The sequence below is a fragment of the Saccoglossus kowalevskii genome, chromosome 7 (genome assembly GCF_978046115.1).
Source record: "Saccoglossus kowalevskii chromosome 7, keSacKowa6.1, whole genome shotgun sequence".
NCBI classification, from domain to species: Eukaryota; Metazoa; Hemichordata; class Enteropneusta; family Harrimaniidae; genus Saccoglossus; species Saccoglossus kowalevskii.
Genome location: NC_140647.1, coordinates 12,437,612 through 12,458,336, shown reverse-complemented (window position 1 = coordinate 12,458,336; position 20,725 = coordinate 12,437,612). Strand labels below are relative to the sequence as shown.

At 34.9% G+C, this 20,725-nt stretch overlaps 2 protein-coding genes across 2 annotated transcripts; one reads left to right on the top strand and one right to left on the bottom strand.

The window, feature by feature from the left end:
- The first annotated feature begins 156 nt into the window (after positions 1–156).
- Positions 157–9,284, top strand: LOC100377300 (60 kDa heat shock protein, mitochondrial-like). The gene is made up of 11 exons (XM_085501100.1): positions 157–305; positions 2,070–2,267; positions 2,775–3,027; positions 3,345–3,427; positions 3,645–3,834; positions 4,372–4,540; positions 5,276–5,483; positions 5,733–5,870; positions 6,051–6,225; positions 8,454–8,632; positions 8,776–9,284. The coding sequence occupies exons 2-11, from the start codon at positions 2,076–2,078 to the stop codon at positions 8,947–8,949; spliced, it is 1,761 nt and encodes a 586-aa protein (XP_085357226.1). The 5' UTR covers positions 157–305; positions 2,070–2,075; the 3' UTR covers positions 8,950–9,284.
- A 2,604-nt stretch (positions 9,285–11,888) lies between these two features.
- Positions 11,889–20,645, bottom strand: LOC100375499 (coenzyme Q-binding protein COQ10 homolog B, mitochondrial-like). Its single transcript, XM_002730367.4, has 5 exons — positions 20,483–20,645; positions 16,969–17,124; positions 15,012–15,204; positions 13,991–14,092; positions 11,889–13,477 (listed from the first exon to the last, which is right to left on the bottom strand). Exons 1-5 carry the CDS (start codon positions 20,566–20,568, stop codon positions 13,328–13,330), a joined length of 687 nt encoding a protein of 228 aa, XP_002730413.2. The 5' UTR covers positions 20,569–20,645; the 3' UTR covers positions 11,889–13,327.
- Between the last annotated feature and the right edge of the window lie 80 nt (positions 20,646–20,725).

Below are 20,725 nucleotides of genomic sequence, written 5' to 3'. Positions count from 1 at the left end.
TATATACATTTAAATATGTTACTATCATTTTATCATTTTATTCTGCGTAAACATTGTTAAATGAACTGTTTCACAAACGGATGCATCTCACTCGTAAAAGTAATATGTGTTATCGCAGTTGTAGTATACAGAGTTGGGGCCGCACGTTCTAGCTTTAAACCCCGTCTGCACATGGTCAATGACCATTCTGGGGTCAATTACTGAAGAGCAGGAGTGTGCGTCGTGTTGCTTCGTTTTGGTGTAAATTTTGGTGATTTTCCATCGGTCCTTCAATACAATTTAATCGATTATATACCAACAAATTGGTAAGTATTGCAGCAGACAACAGAGTCGATCAAGATATTGTTTGACGTTTGCGAAACTAAACAAATCACGGTTTAATTTATACGATTGGTGGACATCGTTCGGCGACATGTAAACCACGTGGGTAATTGAGAGTAGAGAGGGAGTCGCCGAGGTTGTTTGAAAAAAAACAATCTCATTTAGATTCGCTGCTAGATTTCTCTATTTAGATTCATTGTATTTATATTCTAGTTCGTGAATACTCTTCTTCTAATATTTTTTGTGTAAATCACGCGAGCGGGGTGACCACCTTCCCGTCAAGGTTGACTTAACAGTAAGCTAGGGAGTATGGAAATTGCTAGAACTGCATGTATAAAGCCGGTGTACGGAGACGTAAAAAAGCCCAATGATGCAACTGACTGTAGATGTTGCAAATATAATCAATCTAGAATTCGAAAAAAAAGTTTTCATCAATTGGTATTTATTGGCTTCATAAATAATTAAAGCACTTGTAATTTAATTATTGTACTAATTAGAAATACAGTGTTGATTTAAAGTGGTTACAAGAAAATGAATGAAATCCACAAGGGGTATCAGCGGGATCCAAGTGGAAGCCGGTTATTGCATGACCTATGTCTATGTGAATGGTATGCATTTAAAGTCAATTTGTGCAGTGCCATACACAATACATTATTTTATGCAGTTGTTGTGAACTTGTTGCATTTAAGCAAACACTATAATTTTCAGCTATTGCTGAAAAAATTTTCAAAATCAAAAATGCCTACAAAATCATGCAACTGATCAAACATATTTATTTTTCTCGTATTTGATCAGTTAAAGTACTCGCAAGAAACAAATGCCCAAAAATTTGGCTAACATAGTGGCTAAACTTTACGTTATATACAAAATATCTAATTGATCAGTTGAAGCATTCATGAGAAATAAATGCTCAAACTTTTGTTCATTTTTATCAAAAATATAAGGTGGTGGTGAAATCATGTGACTAATATGAATTATATTTTTACTGTCCGAAGAAGTTCATTTGAAAGATGCAACCTGGCAAATTTCAAAAAAATTAGATAACTGGCATCAGTAGAAACAAATCAAGCATGGGTAAATCACATGACCACATCCTCCGAAATTCTCAAACTTTAACCCTTATCCTGCCAGCCCTATGATGTACTTCAACATTGACTTGACTGATAAGGGTTAATGTGCTTTATACCTAGAGGATAACAACCCAAATTTCACATCATGTGGTCAGTGGTTTTAAAAATGATTTTCAAGCATATTTTGCCGTTTTTATGATAATCAGAACTAGTTGATAAATCAAAAATCTGAAAGTGGAAAGCACCAGTTCACATCTGCCCCTGTAGAAAGTTTGTGACCATTTTGTTTAGGAATTTTCTTAAAGAAGCTGACAAAAAATATGATTGAAGAGGAAGAAAACGAAATGACATGGGCCAAAGCCCCACTTACTTGACCCCTAAATATACAACTTTCTAGCCAAGTTTTAATTTAATTTTCCCATACCCATTAGGCAGTGATCTGCTATAATGTAGGCTGTTCCTGTTTGTTTTTTTTTGGCTGAACATTAACCCTTATCTTATCAAGTCATTGACTGGCAGGATGAGTTAAATGCAAAGTCAATGCTACATAGATTTATGTGTATATAGGTCATTGTACCCTGATTATTTGAATGAAATAACTGAATATAACTTGTGTATCTTATCTTGCATGACACCTTAAATTTTGTCATCACTTTGTTCTTTGCTTCGTGTTTTCAGAAAACAATGTATCGTTTGCCAAGTCTAATCCGGCCGCTGGCTTGTAGGGCAATGTCCCCACACATGTCTCGACTTGTAACCCCATCTATGTCACGTGCATATGCAAAAGATATCAAGTTTGGTGGTGATGCCCGGGCACTCATGTTACAAGGTGTAGATGTACTCGCTGACGCTGTTGGTGTGACGCTAGGACCTAAGGTAAGAATATTGCATCATGGGATAATGTGCAAGCGTTGACATGGTTGATGAATGCTAGATTGTTATTCCCTGCATTCAAGCTTGCATCTTCACTGGTGTTTCGTAAATGCCAAGACAGATCACGTTTGAACTTCCTACATACATCTTGTCAATATGTGCATGTTGATTTGTTCCACGATCTTGATAATCGTTGTTGGCATCGTAGTTTCATGTTTTTGTCAAAATGGCATTTGACTAAGTATAGAACTGACATAATTGCAAAATGTTGTTCGGTGTGTGAAACGAATGAACTGCAAGACAATGAAGCTTACTTCAACCTCAAGTGTTTCTTCACTGTGGGTGTTCAGTAACTTGTATTCTAAGGAATAAGCCACATCTACGAACATCTTAAATATGGCTTTTACTGTTCTAGTTTTGTTTTGTGTTAGTTTCATTTATTCGAACCATTTCTTTGATTTTTCCATTGTGTCAAGTTCATAATCATAAGATGAATGCACTTTGTTACAGGGACGAAATGTGATTTTGGAACAGAGCTGGGGAAGTCCCAAGATTACTAAAGATGGAGTCACAGTAGCTAAGGGAATTGAACTGAAAGACAAATACATGAATATTGGTGCTAAATTGGTACAAGATGTTGCAAATAACACGAATGAAGAGGCTGGCGATGGCACCACTACAGCTACTATATTGGCCAGATCCATTGCCAAGGAAGGATTTGAAAAAATTAATAAAGGAGCCAACCCTATTGAAATTAGAAGAGGTATGTCTAAATCCGAACACTATTATAATTGTACTTCTAAAATCCCTTAATTTCCTAATATTTGAGTAGAATACATCTATGTATATTGCTGTTTTTGCTGATGAATAAAATTTTCCAAATTAAATCCATGTGAACATAAAATAATAATAGAACTCATTGTTTTCCAGTTTTAAATTTATGAATTTCAAAACTCTGTGAAATCACTCAAGAGTGAAATTAAATGACAAAGAAAATAATCTTAAAGTACCCACATTCTGATGCACATTCTGATAAAGACTTATTAAAATCAATATTCAATTTTTATGTAAATGTTTCAGGTGTAATGATGGCAGTGGATGTTATAGTGGATGGATTGAAAGCTATCTCTAAACCAGTCACAACCCCAGAAGAAATTGCCCAGGTACAGACAAGTTAAACATTTGTTGTGCGCTGCATTAAACACGACTTGTGTTTCTCATTTGATTTCTGACAGAATTAATATTTTGCACTTTATGCAAGATCGTCAGTGTTACATTAACATGTATATATTAATTTTTATCCTGTCAGTCTTCTGTACTTTTACACTGTCTTGACCAGATAAAGGGTCAAGTCATATTTTGTCTATTTCTACATTTTAGGTTGCAACAATTTCGGCCAATGGTGACGAAGAAATTGGTAATTTGATCTCGCAAGCAATGAAGAAAGTTGGTAAAGATGGTGTGATTACGGTCAAGGATGGCAAGACTTTACACGATGAGTTGGAAATTATTGAGGGTATGAAATTTGATAGGGGATATATTTCACCATATTTCATCAATACGGCTAAAGGTGAGATTTCCAAACTTTTTTTCCTTGTCTTCAATTTTGTGGGATACATTTTCTAAGGAATGGGGAAAAAAAATGTATAAGCATCACAAAGTCATTAGAACTATTCGAAATGCATTTCAATATTCTATGGATGTCACCTTGCCAATTTCTGGAGTTGTTTAATAGCACTGTAATAAAGGAAAAGTCTGAAGAAGCAAAAAAAAAAATGGATTTCTGCTCTACCTCATTGTAGAGGTACTTTACACAAATATAGTTGAGAAACAGCTTTTTAGTTTCTAAACTGATAAATATTGCTTGCACATTTGTTTTAGCAATTTAAAACAGATTGTTAGAACCTTGATGCCATTTTTGAATACTGATGCAGTTGGATTATGGGTAAACTTGGTGCCAACATCGATGAAAACAATTGAACTTAATGTTTATCATGACGTGTGCGTCTTTGCAAAGTTTTTTTCATTCTGCTTTGAAAAGTGGTTTATATGGCAGTAAGACAGTAACCTACTTGTTTTAAAAGAAAAATTATATTTTCCTCTGCAGGGCAGAAAATTGAATTCCAAGATGCACTTTTACTTCTGTGTGAAAAGAAAATTTCCAGTATACAACAAATAGTTCCAGCATTAGAATTGGCAAATACACAAAGAAAACCACTAGTTATTATTGCTGAAGATATTGATGGTGAGGCTTTGAGTACATTAGTTCTTAACAGGTAAGAAAAAACACGAATTTATTAGTTGCCCATGTCATTGCTTCAATACTCGATTTCCTGCAAGTCTCACTATCTAGCTATGAATCATTCCTCTGATGTTTTTAAGTGTATTTGAATTACATGGCTGACACCAGTCTACCTCGCCATCTGAGAAGAGCTTGTGTTACAGGCTGCTTACTAGAACATATCCTGTTTTGGTAAGACGTGCTCTGATTGGTTGACACTGCCCATCAGAGGAGAGTTGCATATTAGTGAGATGCGTGCATTCTGACTTCTCCCGGGAAGTTTGTGTTAACACACCAACACTTCTGCAGAAAGTCGCAAGGGTTTCTGGGATATCTTTGTAAAATTACAGTAAAATTGTTTGGTTTAGGTCAAAAAAAAGTCCCTTTGTATCCACTTTCAGCAGATCAGTCTCACAAGTATCAACTGGCTAAATACTATTGATAAGGTACTGTGGAATACTTTATTTTCGCTGAAAAGGCTTTTCGGGCATTTTGTATGGAATTTTTCACTGATTTTTGATGAGTTTAATGTGAAATATAGGAAAAAAAGTATATTCGCAGGATTTTATTTTCACGGAATCATCCCTTCAGCGAAAATAAATTCCAAGCGAAAATAAAGTATTCTACAGTATATTATTTATGGCATTTCATCCATCAACATATTGTCTTGTCACTCTTGATGATATTAGTGAAATGTTTTATATTCTTTATTCATTTAAATCTTACACAGGCTGAAAGTTGGTCTTCAAGTAGCAGCTGTCAAAGCACCTGGATTTGGTGACAACAGAAAAAATCAGATGCATGATATGGCCATAGCCACTGGTGGTATGGTGTTCGGACAGGAAGGATTGGATCTCAAAATCGAGGAAGTGCAAATGCAAGATTTTGGTGTCGTCGGTGAAGTTGTCATTACAAAAGATGATACTTTACTACTAAAGGTAAATTATCTCGGTGTCGGTAAATTATCTCGGTGTCGGTAAATTATCTCGGTGTCGGTAAATTATCTCGGTGTCGGTAAATTATCTGTTGGTGTCTACAGATTTGTATTATTACCAAATATTGCCCATTTATCTTGTTTATTGATCAGTGCAGCTTGTTAGTTATTATGATATGCATTTTATCAATCGTGAAAATTCATCATTTCTCAGTTGACAAATGATATGCATCTGTGATTATTGTCCAATTAGGGTAAAGGGGATGCCGCTGCATTGGAGAGGAGGGTACAACAGATTAAAGATGATATTGAAGAATCTACATCAGAATATGAAAAAGAAAAGTTCAGTGAACGACTCGCCAAGTTGTCAGATGGTGTGGCAGTACTGAAGGTGAGGACACTCCTAAATGAAAGATTGCAGCAAGTCTAGGAAGTATTGGGGCTGCAATTTAGCTAATTTGCTCACTAATTTGACAACGGCTTTGGATTTGACTAAAGCAAATGACCTTTAATTCAAATATTGCACTTCATTTATGTCACTATCTAATTATTATCTTTTTATCTGTACAAGATCGGTGGTTCGAGTGACGTTGAAGTGAACGAGAAAAAAGACAGAGTGAATGACGCTTTAAATGCTACTAAGGCTGCGGTAGAAGAAGGAATTGTGCCCGGTGGAGGTGTAGCGTTACTCAGATGCATGCCATTGCTAGATTCAATTGAGGTTAAAAATGATGATCAGAAAGCAGGTAAGAGACAGCAAAAACATGAATTTTTAGCTGGCAATACATATATATACTTACATAGCACAATGCTCTCAAACAGTAATGGGAGAGCTATTATATGTACCCTGCACAGAGACTTGTACCTGCACTCCACGAGAGCTGTGATTCCGGTCGCATGTAAACGCTTGTTGCGGTACAATATCCGCCATGCTTTCCTGTGTACGAGTTGACCTGATAGGTCAATTTGTTAATTAACCAATCAAAATGCTGGATGATGCCAACGTGAACATGCCAATGTATGAACGCAACACAGAAGAGATTTGCCGAAGTTTGCCATCTTTTGGCTTTGATTTTGATGGGGAAACAGCATGGTTTTTTTTAAAAATAAACTGAGCATTTAAAGAATAATTTAACATTGTAGATTGCTTTGAGTTCACATAAATTTTACAGGTAAAACAACGAGGGGAAAAAAAACACTAGTCCTTCGGACTTCCACCCATGCACTTTTGCTGGTTCTGTATGAACCGGGGGAGGGGGGGGGATTTGTTTGTTAAATTTGTAAAATCTGCAAAATTGCGGGTTATCAAAATATGAAGAAATTAATAAAATCCATAATGATATTTTTTTCTACAACGGCATTTCAAAACTAAAGTCAGCGATTTTTCATTGATCTATCTATTATTTGTGTAACGCTATGATCACCGTAACATTGTCAGCTGACGGCATTGCGTTGAACGGGTATTCACCGCTGCTGTTGCGATCATCGGTCCCTGACTTTTTTGTTTAAAAATACACAAACTTAGAATGTTTGCTTAATTAAAACGATTCATTGATGATTAACTTAAATATTACATCAAAATCGCCAACGAAATGTTGTTTTTAAACATCGCGGAAAAACATGCACTCTGCGCCGCCATCTTTGTTGCCTCAATCAAAATCTCCGTTGTAACCCAGCATGCATCGGTTGTGACGTCACTACATGCGTTACGTCGCCTTAGGGTGGTGTTCCTCGGTAATGACGCACTATGAATGAGGTATTTCTAGAGGTCAGGGTTCGTCTTTTCCTCGTCCGTCTTGTTTGCAGTTGAATAATTTTTACTTCGATTTATTTACAGTTTTTTTTTTCCAATGCGACTTAATTTCACTTGTTTCTTTAATTCTTGGTAATTAGTGTCACTGGCGATGAAGTAGTAAAAATGCAATTAACCGTAGTGCAGCAACTCGGGATAGACCATCCCGACGCAATGGGCAAATTATTACTACCCTAGTATTTTGAGTTTGCCAGCTCCGCACCCTTGATAGACTTTGTAACTTCTTGTAGACTTCAGTTTTTAACACTGTTTTTGTAAGGCTAACTATGTACAAAGGCGGGATTACCTTTCAATCAATACATGTTATTGTTTTAATGATGTGCTAGACGAGGCTGACACTTGTAAACAATACAACGTGAATAAGCATCGCGGGCAGGATTTCAAGGATCGCGGGCGAAACAAAAGCGACGCGGCTGTTTGTCTAAGCGACGCGGGCCAGCAGTGCTTGAAAGGCCTGGGGAGAACACTGGGATGGAGAAGCAGTGCGAGTGTCCGAACCCTGTTACAAGACGAGAAAAATCGTGGATGTTGCGTAATTATGTTTTATCGATATAATGGTTCAGAAGCTTAAATCCTTATTGACGACCCTGTCGCCACCTTTCCTATAGAAATACATGTGGCCGGTTCACTAAAGTAGTATCCTGTTTTATGGCCAGTTTGAAAATCAATGAGCAATGGCAATTCCTTTGTAAATTATTTGTAATAATTAATTCTGCTTATGCCTGTTCAAAAATAACTTTTGTGGCATGATGTTGGTTTTTAAAAAAAAATATCTGGTTATGCTTAAAACACTACATAAAATAGTCCTTGCCAAGCGCATGTAAATTTTTGTGTGGAAACATTTATAACATGTTGCATATTAAACATGATGCTGGATGACAACTGACTTTTTAACTCTGACATAATTTGATATTAGTGTAGAGGATGTGCAACAGTGACTGACATGTGACTGGTGTGATAATGCAACAAACACTGGGATGTGACTGGTGTGATAATGCAACAAATACTGGGATGTGATTGGTGTGATAATGCAACAAACACTGGGATGTGATTGGTGTGATAATGCAATAAACACTGGGATGTGATTGGTGTGATATTGCAATAAACACTGGGATGTGATTAGTGTGTTGTTAATGCAACAAACCTTGTTTTTTCTTGCAGGTGTTGACATCATACGTCGTGCCCTGCGCACACCAGCAACACAGATAGCAGTTAATTCTGGTGTAGAAGGCTCTCTTGTAGTTGAAAAAATTCTGAATTCCTCAGCTGAAATGGGCTATGATGCAATGAAAAATGAATATGTAGATATGGTGAAAGCGGGAATCATAGATCCAACAAAAGTAAGTGAAAGAAAATGCTTTACGGAAAATGTTTGCAACTAAGTATTTTTTGTTTTCATATATTCGATTAACTCATGGGGCTTGTATTGATGTTGGCTCCAAACATGACATCCGGCTAATCGCTAATGCGTGGTTTGTTACAGGTTGTGAGGACGGCTATCGTAGACGCAGCAGGCGTGGCATCACTACTCAGCACATCTGAAGCGGTTGTAACAGAACTTCCTAAAGAAGACAAAGAACCCATGGGAGGCATGGGCGGTGGAATGGGAGGCATGGGTGGAATGGGGGGCATGGGTGGTATGGGCGGGATGATGTAAATTATATAATGAAATATAACAGGGTATTATTTTATTCTAAGATTTTATGATAGGATTCGCTTTTTCCATCAATCACAAGATTACAATTTTCTCTGTATTTTGTTGCAATCTCTTTTGTACTTTTTTTCGTAGAGTGCCGATAGAATATTTTCTGTTTTGTTGAACAGAGCACTGTAATATGCAGTCACAATAACTGATAGATCTTGGTATGTGAAGATGAATGTAGAATAGGTCTAGTGGTCCAAGACAGTGTGCGAGATATGTGTACGTGTTGATACAAATAAGCTGAAGATTTATGATACGGTGACAATAAATCTTTTCCACAAAATAAAAAATTTTGTTTTGTTTTCTTTATTCTTTCTTTTTTTTAACTTGTAGTATTTGCTTTAGTATAACTTGTTCTGAAGACCAGTGGTCCTTGAGTCTTGCATGCACAGAACATAAGTTCCATGTTAAATAATGGTGAATACAGCAGCAAGAATAACTGACTCTGTTATTCCTAGAACGCTACAAAGGAGTCCAAAAAATTGACACAATTCTCGCAAATAAGAGAGCTACCACGTGGTGGTCAATTAAGTATCCATAGTAATATTGTCAATGTAGTTGCTAATGTAAATAGCACAATTGTGAATTTACCACAGAAGCAATACCCTTTAAATTGCAGTCATGTTCAGTTTGAAAATATTCGTCCTTATGAAGTGTTAGAGGCTCTGCATTATTTAGTGAGCAAGACTAAATGTTCAAATCAGTGGGTATAACTGATACCTGGTTACATAACGCTCTTTATTAAAGTGGTGTTTCGGGCAGTGTTGTGAATGATGTCACTAATAATGAGAATACTGTGTCAGTTTGTTTCATTATCTGAAAAACCACTAATTGGATTTTGATGAAATTTTGTACATATGGCAAATGCCCAACCTGATCAGCTTTTGGTTGAATTCTGCACGTTAATTGGCCATTTTTTTTCACCTGTTTCTAAAGAAACGCCCAACAGATTTCAATGGAATTTGATACCTTGGTATTCAGGGCTGATCCACTGGTAGTTAGTTTTGGGTTGAAATCTGCATATGAATTAATTTGCACATGCAAAGAATAAACAGATTTGGTCCATGGGGTTCTGGACAGACTTGAGACCAAATAATAAGTGCTGGTTTGAACGGCGACTTGCAAGTTGTTTTGAAACCTGTGGGATGCACAAAAAAGAAAGTATATATTCAGGATGTCATATTTTGTGGATTTTCGTACGTCGAGAATTTCCCCATCGCTTTCCCAGCTTGCCTACACTACGACAACCGAGGTGGCTCACAACATGGTGTTTTATAAAACCATTTTTACAATTCATTTACATTTTATAATCCTTTTTTAAACACCATTTTCGGTTCTGGAATCTATTTTTAAACCCACTTTCGTTTCTGGGTTCTGTTTTTATTTTAAAAACCAGTTTAAATCCATTTTCATTTCAAAATCTGTTTTTTATTTTCATTTTTCGTTTTAAAATCCATTTTCATTTTTAAAATCCATTTTTGTTTTCATATTCCAATTTCATTTTAAAAATCCATTTTCGATTTTCAAATTCCATTTTCTTTTTGACCTGTGACCCCGCCCTCTGACCTCATACCATATGACTAGGAATCTGGCATTTTTTTTATTTCCACCAGTGACGTTTTCATGATAAGGCTTATTTACGTAATTTCTTCTTCAGACTATAATCTATTTGGCCGTGGTTCCACGGCGTTTTTGGATGCATATAGGGTTCTTAGCTTCATCTGTCGGCTTACGCTGTGGCGTGGAATGCCTGTACATACACAGATGGCGCTGCCTTGTATACCTACAGTACCTTATCCGGTACGATAACACAGCAGACCCACAGCTATAACTTGAGAGCTCCAAGGTTGATTAGAACATAGAGCTCTTTTTTTTAGCTCCATGATTAGAATAAGTTATTGCCGTGGTTTTGCTGCGTTTTGGTACCAGGTAGGGTATTGTCGGTAAACAAGGCAACGTCGTCTGTGGACAAGCCTGACCACAAATGCATTTGACGCCAAAGTGTAAGCCGACCGAATTAGCCAAGAACCCTTGATGGACTAAAATCGCCGCGGAACCACGGCTAAAGTTATAGCCTGAAGAAGAACTTGCGTAAAGAATTCTTACCATGGAAACATCACTGGTGAAAATAAAAAAAAAACTATCAGGTAAAGTTGAAATGATATACAAAACCGGGATACACAAATCACAAATCGAAATGAGAATCTTTGTAAAAACGGTTAAAGTTAATGCGATAGGCAGGGAAACAACAGCGATTTTTATGTAAATTCTGATGGAAAATTTGCTTCAACGTGAAAAATACGTATATACCTATACTTCAAATGTCAACAAAAACGTGATAATAGATTTTAAAAATAAAAACGGATTAGTAAAAACAAAAACGGATTTAAAAAAAAATAGATTTTAAAAATGAAAACGGATTTTAAAAACGAAAATAATTTTGAAAATAAAAAACAGATTTTAGAAATGGATTTAAAAAACGAAAGCGGATTTAAACAATTGTTTTTTTTTTAAATGAAAACATATACCAGAAACAAAAATCGATTTCAGAATCGAAAATGGTTATTAAAAATGAATTACTGTAAAATGACTAATTTTCACTGGGTTTAAATTTCACTGATTTACCATTTCAGGCATATTCAGTGGGTTTTAAATTCACGGTTTCGTCATTTATATAATGTGTTCTATGGTAAATTTTACATATTCACTGTGTTTTAATTTAGCGCATTTTTCCAGTCAGCGAAATAAGCTAAATTAAAACCCAGTGAATAATTACCCCCTTTACAGTATAAAATAAAAATAAATTGTAAAAATGGTTTTATAAAATGCTACGTTGTGAGCCACCTCGGTTGCCGTACTACACCAATTCTTTGGTATAATTCTCATAGGATTTCACCAACAGAAGTAAAGACAACTAAAATGAAATACATGTACTAGCAATACCATTATGCATAACTATTCACATTATGTACAACTATCGACACATTTGTAAATTATCTTAATATTTTGTACATGGAAAAAAGCCTAAATTTTCTAAACTCTGAAAGAGCATCTTTGGTAACAGTCACAGGGAAAAAATGGCAGAGAGAAGCTACCAGTGCAATCCCTCTAGTTGTCAGACTGCTAATTTGTATGCCCCTTAAACAAAATTCAGTAAAAAATGTATACCCATACACAAAACACTTGTTTGTGCAATCAATGGGTTGTGCAAGAGTTTTTTTGTGCACACCTGCATATATATATGACCTTGAACATGCAAGTTGGTCAGTATTTTTTTTCTTCAAATGACAAATTGTTCATGAGCTGTAGCAAACTGGATAGTATTCATTCATTTGACAGTCAGAGGTAACCAAAATTTTAAATTTTTTAAATTTTATTTGTGCTGACTGCAATAAATAACATACCATGTAATGCTGACCACTGTAAAACAGTGTAATACCTATACAATAGTGACAGTCAAACACTATACAATTTACAAATGATTTAAAAAAAAAATGGAAATTAAAAAGGTTAGAATTTCAAAATATTACATTTACATGATACTGAACAAGTAAATGGCCCTAGATCAAGCAAAATTAAAAAAAATTGACATGATTTTAAATGTACCCTTTTCTTTCCCTCCATTTCTAGAAACTTTAAAGAGTGAACCATTACAAACTTGTGGAGTGTAAAACAGTATTTTGTTCATTTCAATCTAGAGCTAGATTCCTAGTTTTCTAATGGTCTACCCATAAAATACAATTTCAGTAAGTAGGTGTCTGTCATGTAGGTTAACACTAGTACTAAACCAAGTGTTCACAGAACACTGTATACCGGTATTGGAAGGTATCAACACGCATACATGTACAAGCCAGATCAGTGTTTGAAAAGTCACACTATAGTGCATCACAAATAATTGTCTTGATAAAAACAAGGACACTATTATCAACATTATAAAATTCTGGTTGTACAAAATTAATGGTTTACATGTATGTCAACCTTAGCACCACTAATAAATTGACCATTTAAGCTTGTTTTTATACTGTAAATATAAATGGGAAATATCCTTTTTCTGATTAAGAGCCAACAAAATTGGGGGGGGGGGGGGATTGGAGCGCAAGGTAAATTGTGGTTAAGGCTTGTTTGTTGGGAAATTGTTTTCTTATAAGCCCTTCCCTCACATCACTTTAAAGACCCCTTAGCAAAATTAAAAAAATAACCAGCGTGTAGCGTGGAATTTTACATACAGAATCAGACAACTTGATCTGATTCATTTACTGTACAAATAATACACTTTGATTTATTGAATCATCATATAGCACTGAAGAACAAACTATCATAACTGCAGTATCCTTCAGCTTGTCACGTATGCTGTTTTCCCCGTATGAGCTCCGTATATAAGCTTTGCCCGCTTTAAAAATGCTCCAACATTCTTCTTAACGACTTCATCAAAGAATATGTGTGACAATTGAGAGTGTAGAGCACTGCGGAATTCAAATGATACCTAAGGACAATGAACAAACAGATGGAAATTGTAGAACATGATAAAGAGTATCCACGATTGTCAGTTGTACACATGCATCAGAAAATTATGATGCTACCCAAAATAGCATATTGACGATAATTTTTGTAAGTGAAGAAAAACTGACCCACAAATTGTAAGAGATTTGATGTTTTGAATCTAATCATTTTATGAGAATGTATGCTAAGACTGAAGGGGTCATTTAACAACTATAATGGAATTACTGTACTTAAGTTTTTATTTCACTAAATCAATTTTTTATTTTCATTTTTTAAGAATTTGTTTTCCAGTGATCAATCTTAGAATTAGAGGGAATTGCGTCAATCAAATCAACCATGAATGACCAAAATTCAAATATCTTAGTATATAAGGGCTTCAGTAAAAAATGTGTTATACAATTTCTAGACTTCCTGGTAATGAGGTGTGTATTAAACATTGGTGTGATCACTGATGAGCAGGTGAGGAAGAGGGACTGCAGTACCATTACAGACTCACCTGAAAATCTAGTGTACAAGTATTTGGTTGTCCTGGTAGTCCTGGCCTAAACCTCCATATTGTCACTAAATGGTTAAACAATGTACCATCCGTACACACAGCCTACAGATATAAAGAGAAATCACAAAAGAATGTAACTCACATCCTGTTCCATGATAAATACCGGTAAATCTGATCTACACCTGTACATTTTGTAATGGTGACATTTTCACAGTACTGGTACTTTGATGGCCACAACTCAGGAATCCATCTGTATGTTGGGGTCACATTTTGGAGCACCTACCCAGAGATGGGTAAAATATATGCAGTGCTACTTTAATGAACTGAATTTTAACATACAATTTCTGATGAACACAATTTTGTATTATTTCACCTAGAAAAGGAGGTGGACTTGACTAGTGTTTTACACTATTTTCCAGCTTCCTATTCACTATGTATTTCAGTGTTGTTTGTATTGAATTTTTTTTATTATTATTGCTTGTAAATTAAGTGAATAAATTAAATTCAAATTCAATTCATGTATATCTAATAATAATTTACAGGCCTTTGGCTCAAAAGTACACAGACTACAAATAAAATAGTTACAGAGCATTAAGGAAAATAATACTACCATACTCATCACCAAAAACACTAGAAACAAAGTAAAAATCTAATTTTTTAATGCAAATGTACAAATTTAGCGATGTAACACAGTTTGACTTGTCCATTTCATGAAATCAATGAAATTGTTAATATCCAAGTATGTACGGTAATATAATGGTACCGTATGTATTTTTCAAGATCTTGAAATTACTGGTAGATTACCGGTAGATCTTTTTTAAGTGTTACCATTGCATAAGACTAAATATGCTAAAACCATATTTTCTCTGCAAGTAGCACAGTACCCTGGTAGTCATATTTTAAACATCCACCATACTGTAACTTCCCAGGGTAAAAAAAAAGAAAGAGAAAATTCGCAATGTTGGGTACTGGCACAAGACTATTTTAAATTTGTATGTTACAAGAATGAAGTCTCAGTTACCTTGACCATGTGTGGCTTTGCTAGAGTCACTACAGATGTGTATCGTTCTATTAATGGTGGGAATCCAATCTCAAGTTGAACTTTCATACTACCCGCTTTCCTAGATACAATATCTGATTTCAGACACCACGGTACAAACTCTTTATAGTGTTCTACTGCTGATACAACATCGTACATCTCTTCCATAGAATACCTAAAAGGATAAGATCTTGTTTTTAAAATGATAAAAGACAACACAAGTCTTAAATTTGATTTTTGTGATTAAATTTCTGATTGAAATGGTACACGTCTAATTGTGGTTGCCCCCAGCATCTCTAACAAACAACCTATCTATTCATATAAGTTAGGACAAAAAATGGTAAATTTTAATAAATAAACTGTCTGACTTTCATATTTTTGGAGTTTAATCGTTCACCGTCATATCTTGGGAGAACCTTACCCAATTTTGTTCAAGGTAGAACCTGTTGCTAATTTTTTTTTCAGCAAAGTATTTTGTCCCCCCCCCCAACCCTAACAAGACCCTATCCTTCTAGTGCTCCCTAATTTAATTGTATATGCCCATTCAAAGAACACCTATAGTTAAAGGGGCATATGCAACTGAAATGGGGGCTGGGAATAAGGGATAAAGTTAAGGGTGGGGTACAAAAGGAACTTTTCCTTTTATCACATGTCCTACCCGTTTCTCAGATTCACTTTCACTGATTTGAATTTGGTATAAAGGCATTATGAATATTCTCTTGTGTTGTTTTAGTGGCAACATTTGAAATATGTTTCTTCAGGCATGCCAAGGCCAGTTTTATTCAAATTATAAGCACATACTATTTTGTTTTGTAATCTTATTCAAAATGGCCAACTACCAGGTAATAGCCATGTTGGATTGGTGGAATCACTCATCGATCACTCTCCAAGACCCAGAAGCACTAATTATCCCTTTTCCAATCGATACCATTTTGAAGAAACTTTAATAGCATTATTTATAGCTCTGTTCAAGAGTCATTTACAAAAGGCAAGGCCTGAGGTCACTTTGACAAGATAATTTCTTTTGTCTATAAGTTTGATTCAAAGCGTAGACTTGTTTTGTAAGTGAAGCAAAACTGCTGTCAAAATAAATCACATTTTTAAATTTCCAAACTTCAAAATAGATCTCTGTGTTCTGTACTGTGCACTACTTTACACAATAGTCTAGACCACTAACTCTGGAGACTGTGACACTATTTAGAATGGTTGACAATAGAATTTCATGCATGCATGATTTAATAGCTGTACTCAAAGGACATCACATGTATCAGTATGACACGTGTTCAACTGTACCTCAACATAGCTTAACATTCAAAATTTTGGAGTACAACATTTTTAGCAAAAGCTTACCTTAGAAAATGTATGTCTAAATCTGAATTCTAACCTTAGACCATAGAACATGGTCCAACTTGAACAGTGAAAAGAAATGAGCGTATGATTTGAAAGGCACCAAGGTAAATGACCTGCATGCCTTCAGAAAGGTCAGAAAGCCTATTTAAGAGTCTGAGATATACAGTAACTGCGTTAAGATTCAGAACTGACAAACAACAAATAATTAAACATTTTCTGAATTTATACATTTCCCATACATTCATACATTTTTAGTGTTTTTTGCATTTTAAGCCCTAAAATTAACTTTTGTCACTATGAACAAATTTTAAACCCACATAACATTGTTTTCATAATTTTTCAAAAATTTAATCAAGACTTATAGTCAATGAGAAATTCTGTCTATTTGGACTAAAATTATCCAACAAAAAATATTAAAAAGTACATCAAAACAGAAAAAATGTTGCACCAATATTTTATCGAAAAAGGTAAATTACATTTTTCTCAAACCGTAACAAATTAATTGTAATATAATTATAGACTAATAATGCATTATTAGCAAACTTGATATACAACATTTCCACATCATACCAAGATTAAATTGACTCACCGTAATATTTTTCTTTCTGAATATTCCTTCTTTTTATTCTTGAATGGGTTTTGTATGGGACTGGAGAAAAATGTCTGTGTTTGTGCATACTGAATAGATGACGCTGGCGACTTGCGAGGATATCTTGTAGGTAATGTACTACATAAACAAATAATCCTGTACAAATATAAAAAAAAAAATGTTTGGAATACTAACCCATAATTTGTTCCCACTCGTCTATATTTTCCAAAACTATTACAGATTCTTCGTCTGAAACCCTTTCCCACACAACTACTGATATCCTCAATATTTTGGTTTGCACTATCGGTTCTGTTGTATTTTCAGCATGTTACTTCTCTTCACTAGTGAATTAGCAAAACTAGTTATGTAAAAACAAATGTGTCAATGGTGCATCACATTGGCTTAGAGGGCACACTGGTGGGGAGGTGACTGTGGGCCCACAATCTGCCACTGTTTGAATATAAGAACCCACAATCACAGATGCATTGTGGTATGTTCTGGTGTGCAAACTTTCAACTGAATCCGACATGTATAAGTGAGAAATCGACATGAACAATCACATGAAAAAAAAACAAAATGGACACCAGATGGCCATGATTGTCTGTAACCCAAGAGATATGATCATCATACCATGTTTGATTACATTACCTCAGTCCTCTCTGAGAAACAGTTCTGGACATGTTGGAGTATAATATACATGTAGCAAATTTTGTGTACAAAATGGCCACCAATGAGTTGCTATAGTAAGATCATTAAGTAACTGGTCAAACATACATGCATGTATGTTAGGTGGATGGTCAATTCGTTCAAAATCACATTCATCCCAAGTCGATTCATCCCCAAAGTCGGTTCATCCAATTTATTAGGTTACCCCTATACTAACTGGTTCAATACACGTAACAAGATTCAAACAAAGACTGAACTCCGGTCATTTATTGTAATACGGTAATCCGTCAATCATCGAACAAAGTTATTCATATTTCAAAATTATAGTAATTATATAACTAATTAATGTTCCGAAAAATGGTGATCATGGTAGAAGTTGTTTATATCTGAATATCGGGAAATGCAGTAAATAGTGTTATAAGGATATGCTTGTATTTTACATGGGTGTGAGACGCTCCGGACCACGTAAAAAAGATGTTACGGCCCCAAAACAGGTTGGTCGTTGCGGCCCTGCTATAAATTATATTCAATATCATCCAAACACGGTTGTTATAATAATTTTATTAACACTTACACATTCCCCGGAGGGATTGGCAATGGTTACAAAAGTTTAAAAAGGAATAAAAGGTTACAAAACAGAAAATAGATAATAAAAAAAAACAAAAAAAACAATCTAAGCTAATACATTACAGATAATAGCTAGTATAAAATTATGATACTACGATAGATAGAAAACAAAATGCAAAACTCAAATAGTGAGAGAAGGTTGTCCCTGGGGTTGATGTCTTATTTCAAAACACTTCTTTAGGTACCTTGCTACGGGGAGTGTTAGGCCACTGTTGTTTAGCAAGGCTATGAATTGAGTCTTTAGCGGCAAATTTTTAAAGTTTTGGATTTTGGTTTTTGCTATTTCGAATAGGACATTTCTTTCAGGGGTATATCTTTTACATGACATCATGAGGTGATACTCATCTTCTACTTCATTTTTATCACAAAGGTTGCATAATCTATTAGCAAGGGGTATTCTTTTGTGTCTGCCAGTCTCAATGTTCAAGTTATGGTCACTGAGGCGGAATTTAGTTAAATTTTCGCACATATCAATGTTTTTCAGGGTAACAAGGTATGTTTCGAAAGCAAAATTGTTTTTTAATTCTCTGTATGTTCTTAATTTATTTTTTTCATTTTGTTTTGATCGATTGTCATTATGTAATTCACTTTTCCAAGTTGATATGAATGATGTTTGTATATTTTTGTTGATTTGTCCTAATTGCCTTGCAGTTAGAGTTTCATCGCTGTCGATCAGATAAGAATGGTTGATGTTATTTAAAAGGGAATCTATATTGGTGTACCATTTACTATTAATTTCTTTATTTTCTTGGAAAGCTAGTTTTAGTAATGGATTTGACGAGTTCTTTATACGATTAAAATATTTTATCATTTGTTTTTCGATAAAAGTCTCCAATGGGTAATGTCCAAGTTCGCCGTATAAACCCATTGTTGTAGTGTTTTTGGATGTACACAAAAGAAAACGAAGATAATTTATATGTACATCTTCAATTGGTGATTTTAGTGAAATTTCATCTCCCCATACATCACTACCATATGTGAGAATTGGTCTGATTAGTTTATCAAACAGAGAGAGTGACAGTGGTATACTTAGATTTTTGCCTGTTTTTCCCTTTAAGGAAAATAAGGCCTTTAAAGCTTTTCTTTTTATGCTTTTTAGGCCTTCCTTGAATTTTCCATTAGCGCTTACTATTAATCCTAGGTAATTGGTTGATTTTACAGTAATTAACTCACAACCTTCAAAGAAGAAAATATCATTCTCTAGAAGTCTGTTTGATCTGTTAAAGATCATAGTTTTTGTCTTTTCCGTGTTAACAGTTAGATGCCATTTTTTAGTGTATATCGATAAATTATCAAGGCAAGTTTGTAATCCTGTTTTTGATTCAGAAAGTATTACAAGATCGTATTACAAGTTGTAATGTCTTTTTTTCACCAGGACCGTAAGCGACCAGGGCCAGAGCGTTTAGAAGTCTTTATATGTACTAGATTGTAAGGCTAACCAAAGGCAATGGGCAAAGGTATATTGGAACAAATCAACTTGTGGAAGAATGTGAATTGGGACGAATTGACTGTGAATAGTATGTTATTATGTATTGTTTTATTGTCAAGTATGAAAAAAAAGATGCAAGCAGGTGGGGACTAAAGGCAAATTGTATATTTTTAAAGCTCTGGATAATAAAAGGGCTTTTTGTACAAAATAAAAATAATGGATCACCAGCATTATTTTAAAATGGTATTCACGTTTGAATAGTTAAATGCTGTGCATAAACACTGATAGAACGTTTTCTCGCGTGAAACGATTCCGCGTCCACTTCGAAGAAACTGTGATGTAGAAAACTGTAACGACCTTACTCAAGTATAATTAAAATATAGGTTTTACAGTGTCATAAAAGTATTGCGATTTTCTATTGTTTTGCAAAAAAACTATAAAAAAAAACTTATTTCTCAGATATAAAAAGAAGTTTTGCTAATGACCTAATTTTATCATGAGACACAAATGGGAGTCGTATTCGTAAGCAAGTGCATCCCTTTACAGTATCATGGTTTCTTGATCAACCACGAAGTGCCCACAGAGCTTCTAAAAAAGAGTGCTTACGTCAGTTTGTCACCTGTAAATGCACGTCGTAGGTTACAGGTTTCCATGTAACCTCTAAATATTATGTTATGTTTGGTGACATTGGACTGTTTAAAATTAATCAATATTATTGATCATTCTGTCCGTGGACTAACGCCAAAATACACATCATGTTCTGAATATATGGACAATCATTCTCATACCGACCTGTTTGTGTTAAAAGCATAAATTTTCCCCGAATCCCGATGACATCGCCGACTAAAAAGTGTGACGACTCTCTTCCCGTACGCCATTTTCCGGCGAATACCGTGAATGGTGAAACGTCTCTATCACGTGACAAACCAAAGGGCACCGAACTTGTTTTACTATCCTCACTTCGGAAAATTAACCGAATCTGTCCGAAGTAATACGAAAGATTCCGAAAAAGTTAAATCAATTTATTTGTTCGCT

Excerpts from the sequence above, each read along its gene's own strand:
- LOC100377300 (XM_085501100.1), top strand. The coding sequence starts at position 2,076 with ATGTATCGTTTGCCAAGTCTAATCCGGCCGCTGGCTTGTAGGGCAATG. Across the intron at positions 4,541-5,275 it reads AGTACATTAGTTCTTAACAG|GCTGAAAGTTGGTCTTCAAG; the intron begins GTAAGAAAAAAC and ends AATCTTACACAG. Across the intron at positions 8,633-8,775 it reads GAATCATAGATCCAACAAAA|GTTGTGAGGACGGCTATCGT; the intron begins GTAAGTGAAAGA and ends GGTTTGTTACAG.
- LOC100375499 (XM_002730367.4), bottom strand. The coding sequence starts at position 20,568 with ATGGCGTACGGGAAGAGAGTCGTCACACTTTTTAGTCGGCGATGTCAT. Across the intron at positions 17,125-20,482 it reads TATGCTTTTAACACAAACAG|GATTATTTGTTTATGTAGTA; the intron begins GTCGGTATGAGA and ends ATATTTGTACAG. Across the intron at positions 15,205-16,968 it reads TCAGAAAGAAAAATATTACG|GTATTCTATGGAAGAGATGT; the intron begins GTGAGTCAATTT and ends TTATCCTTTTAG.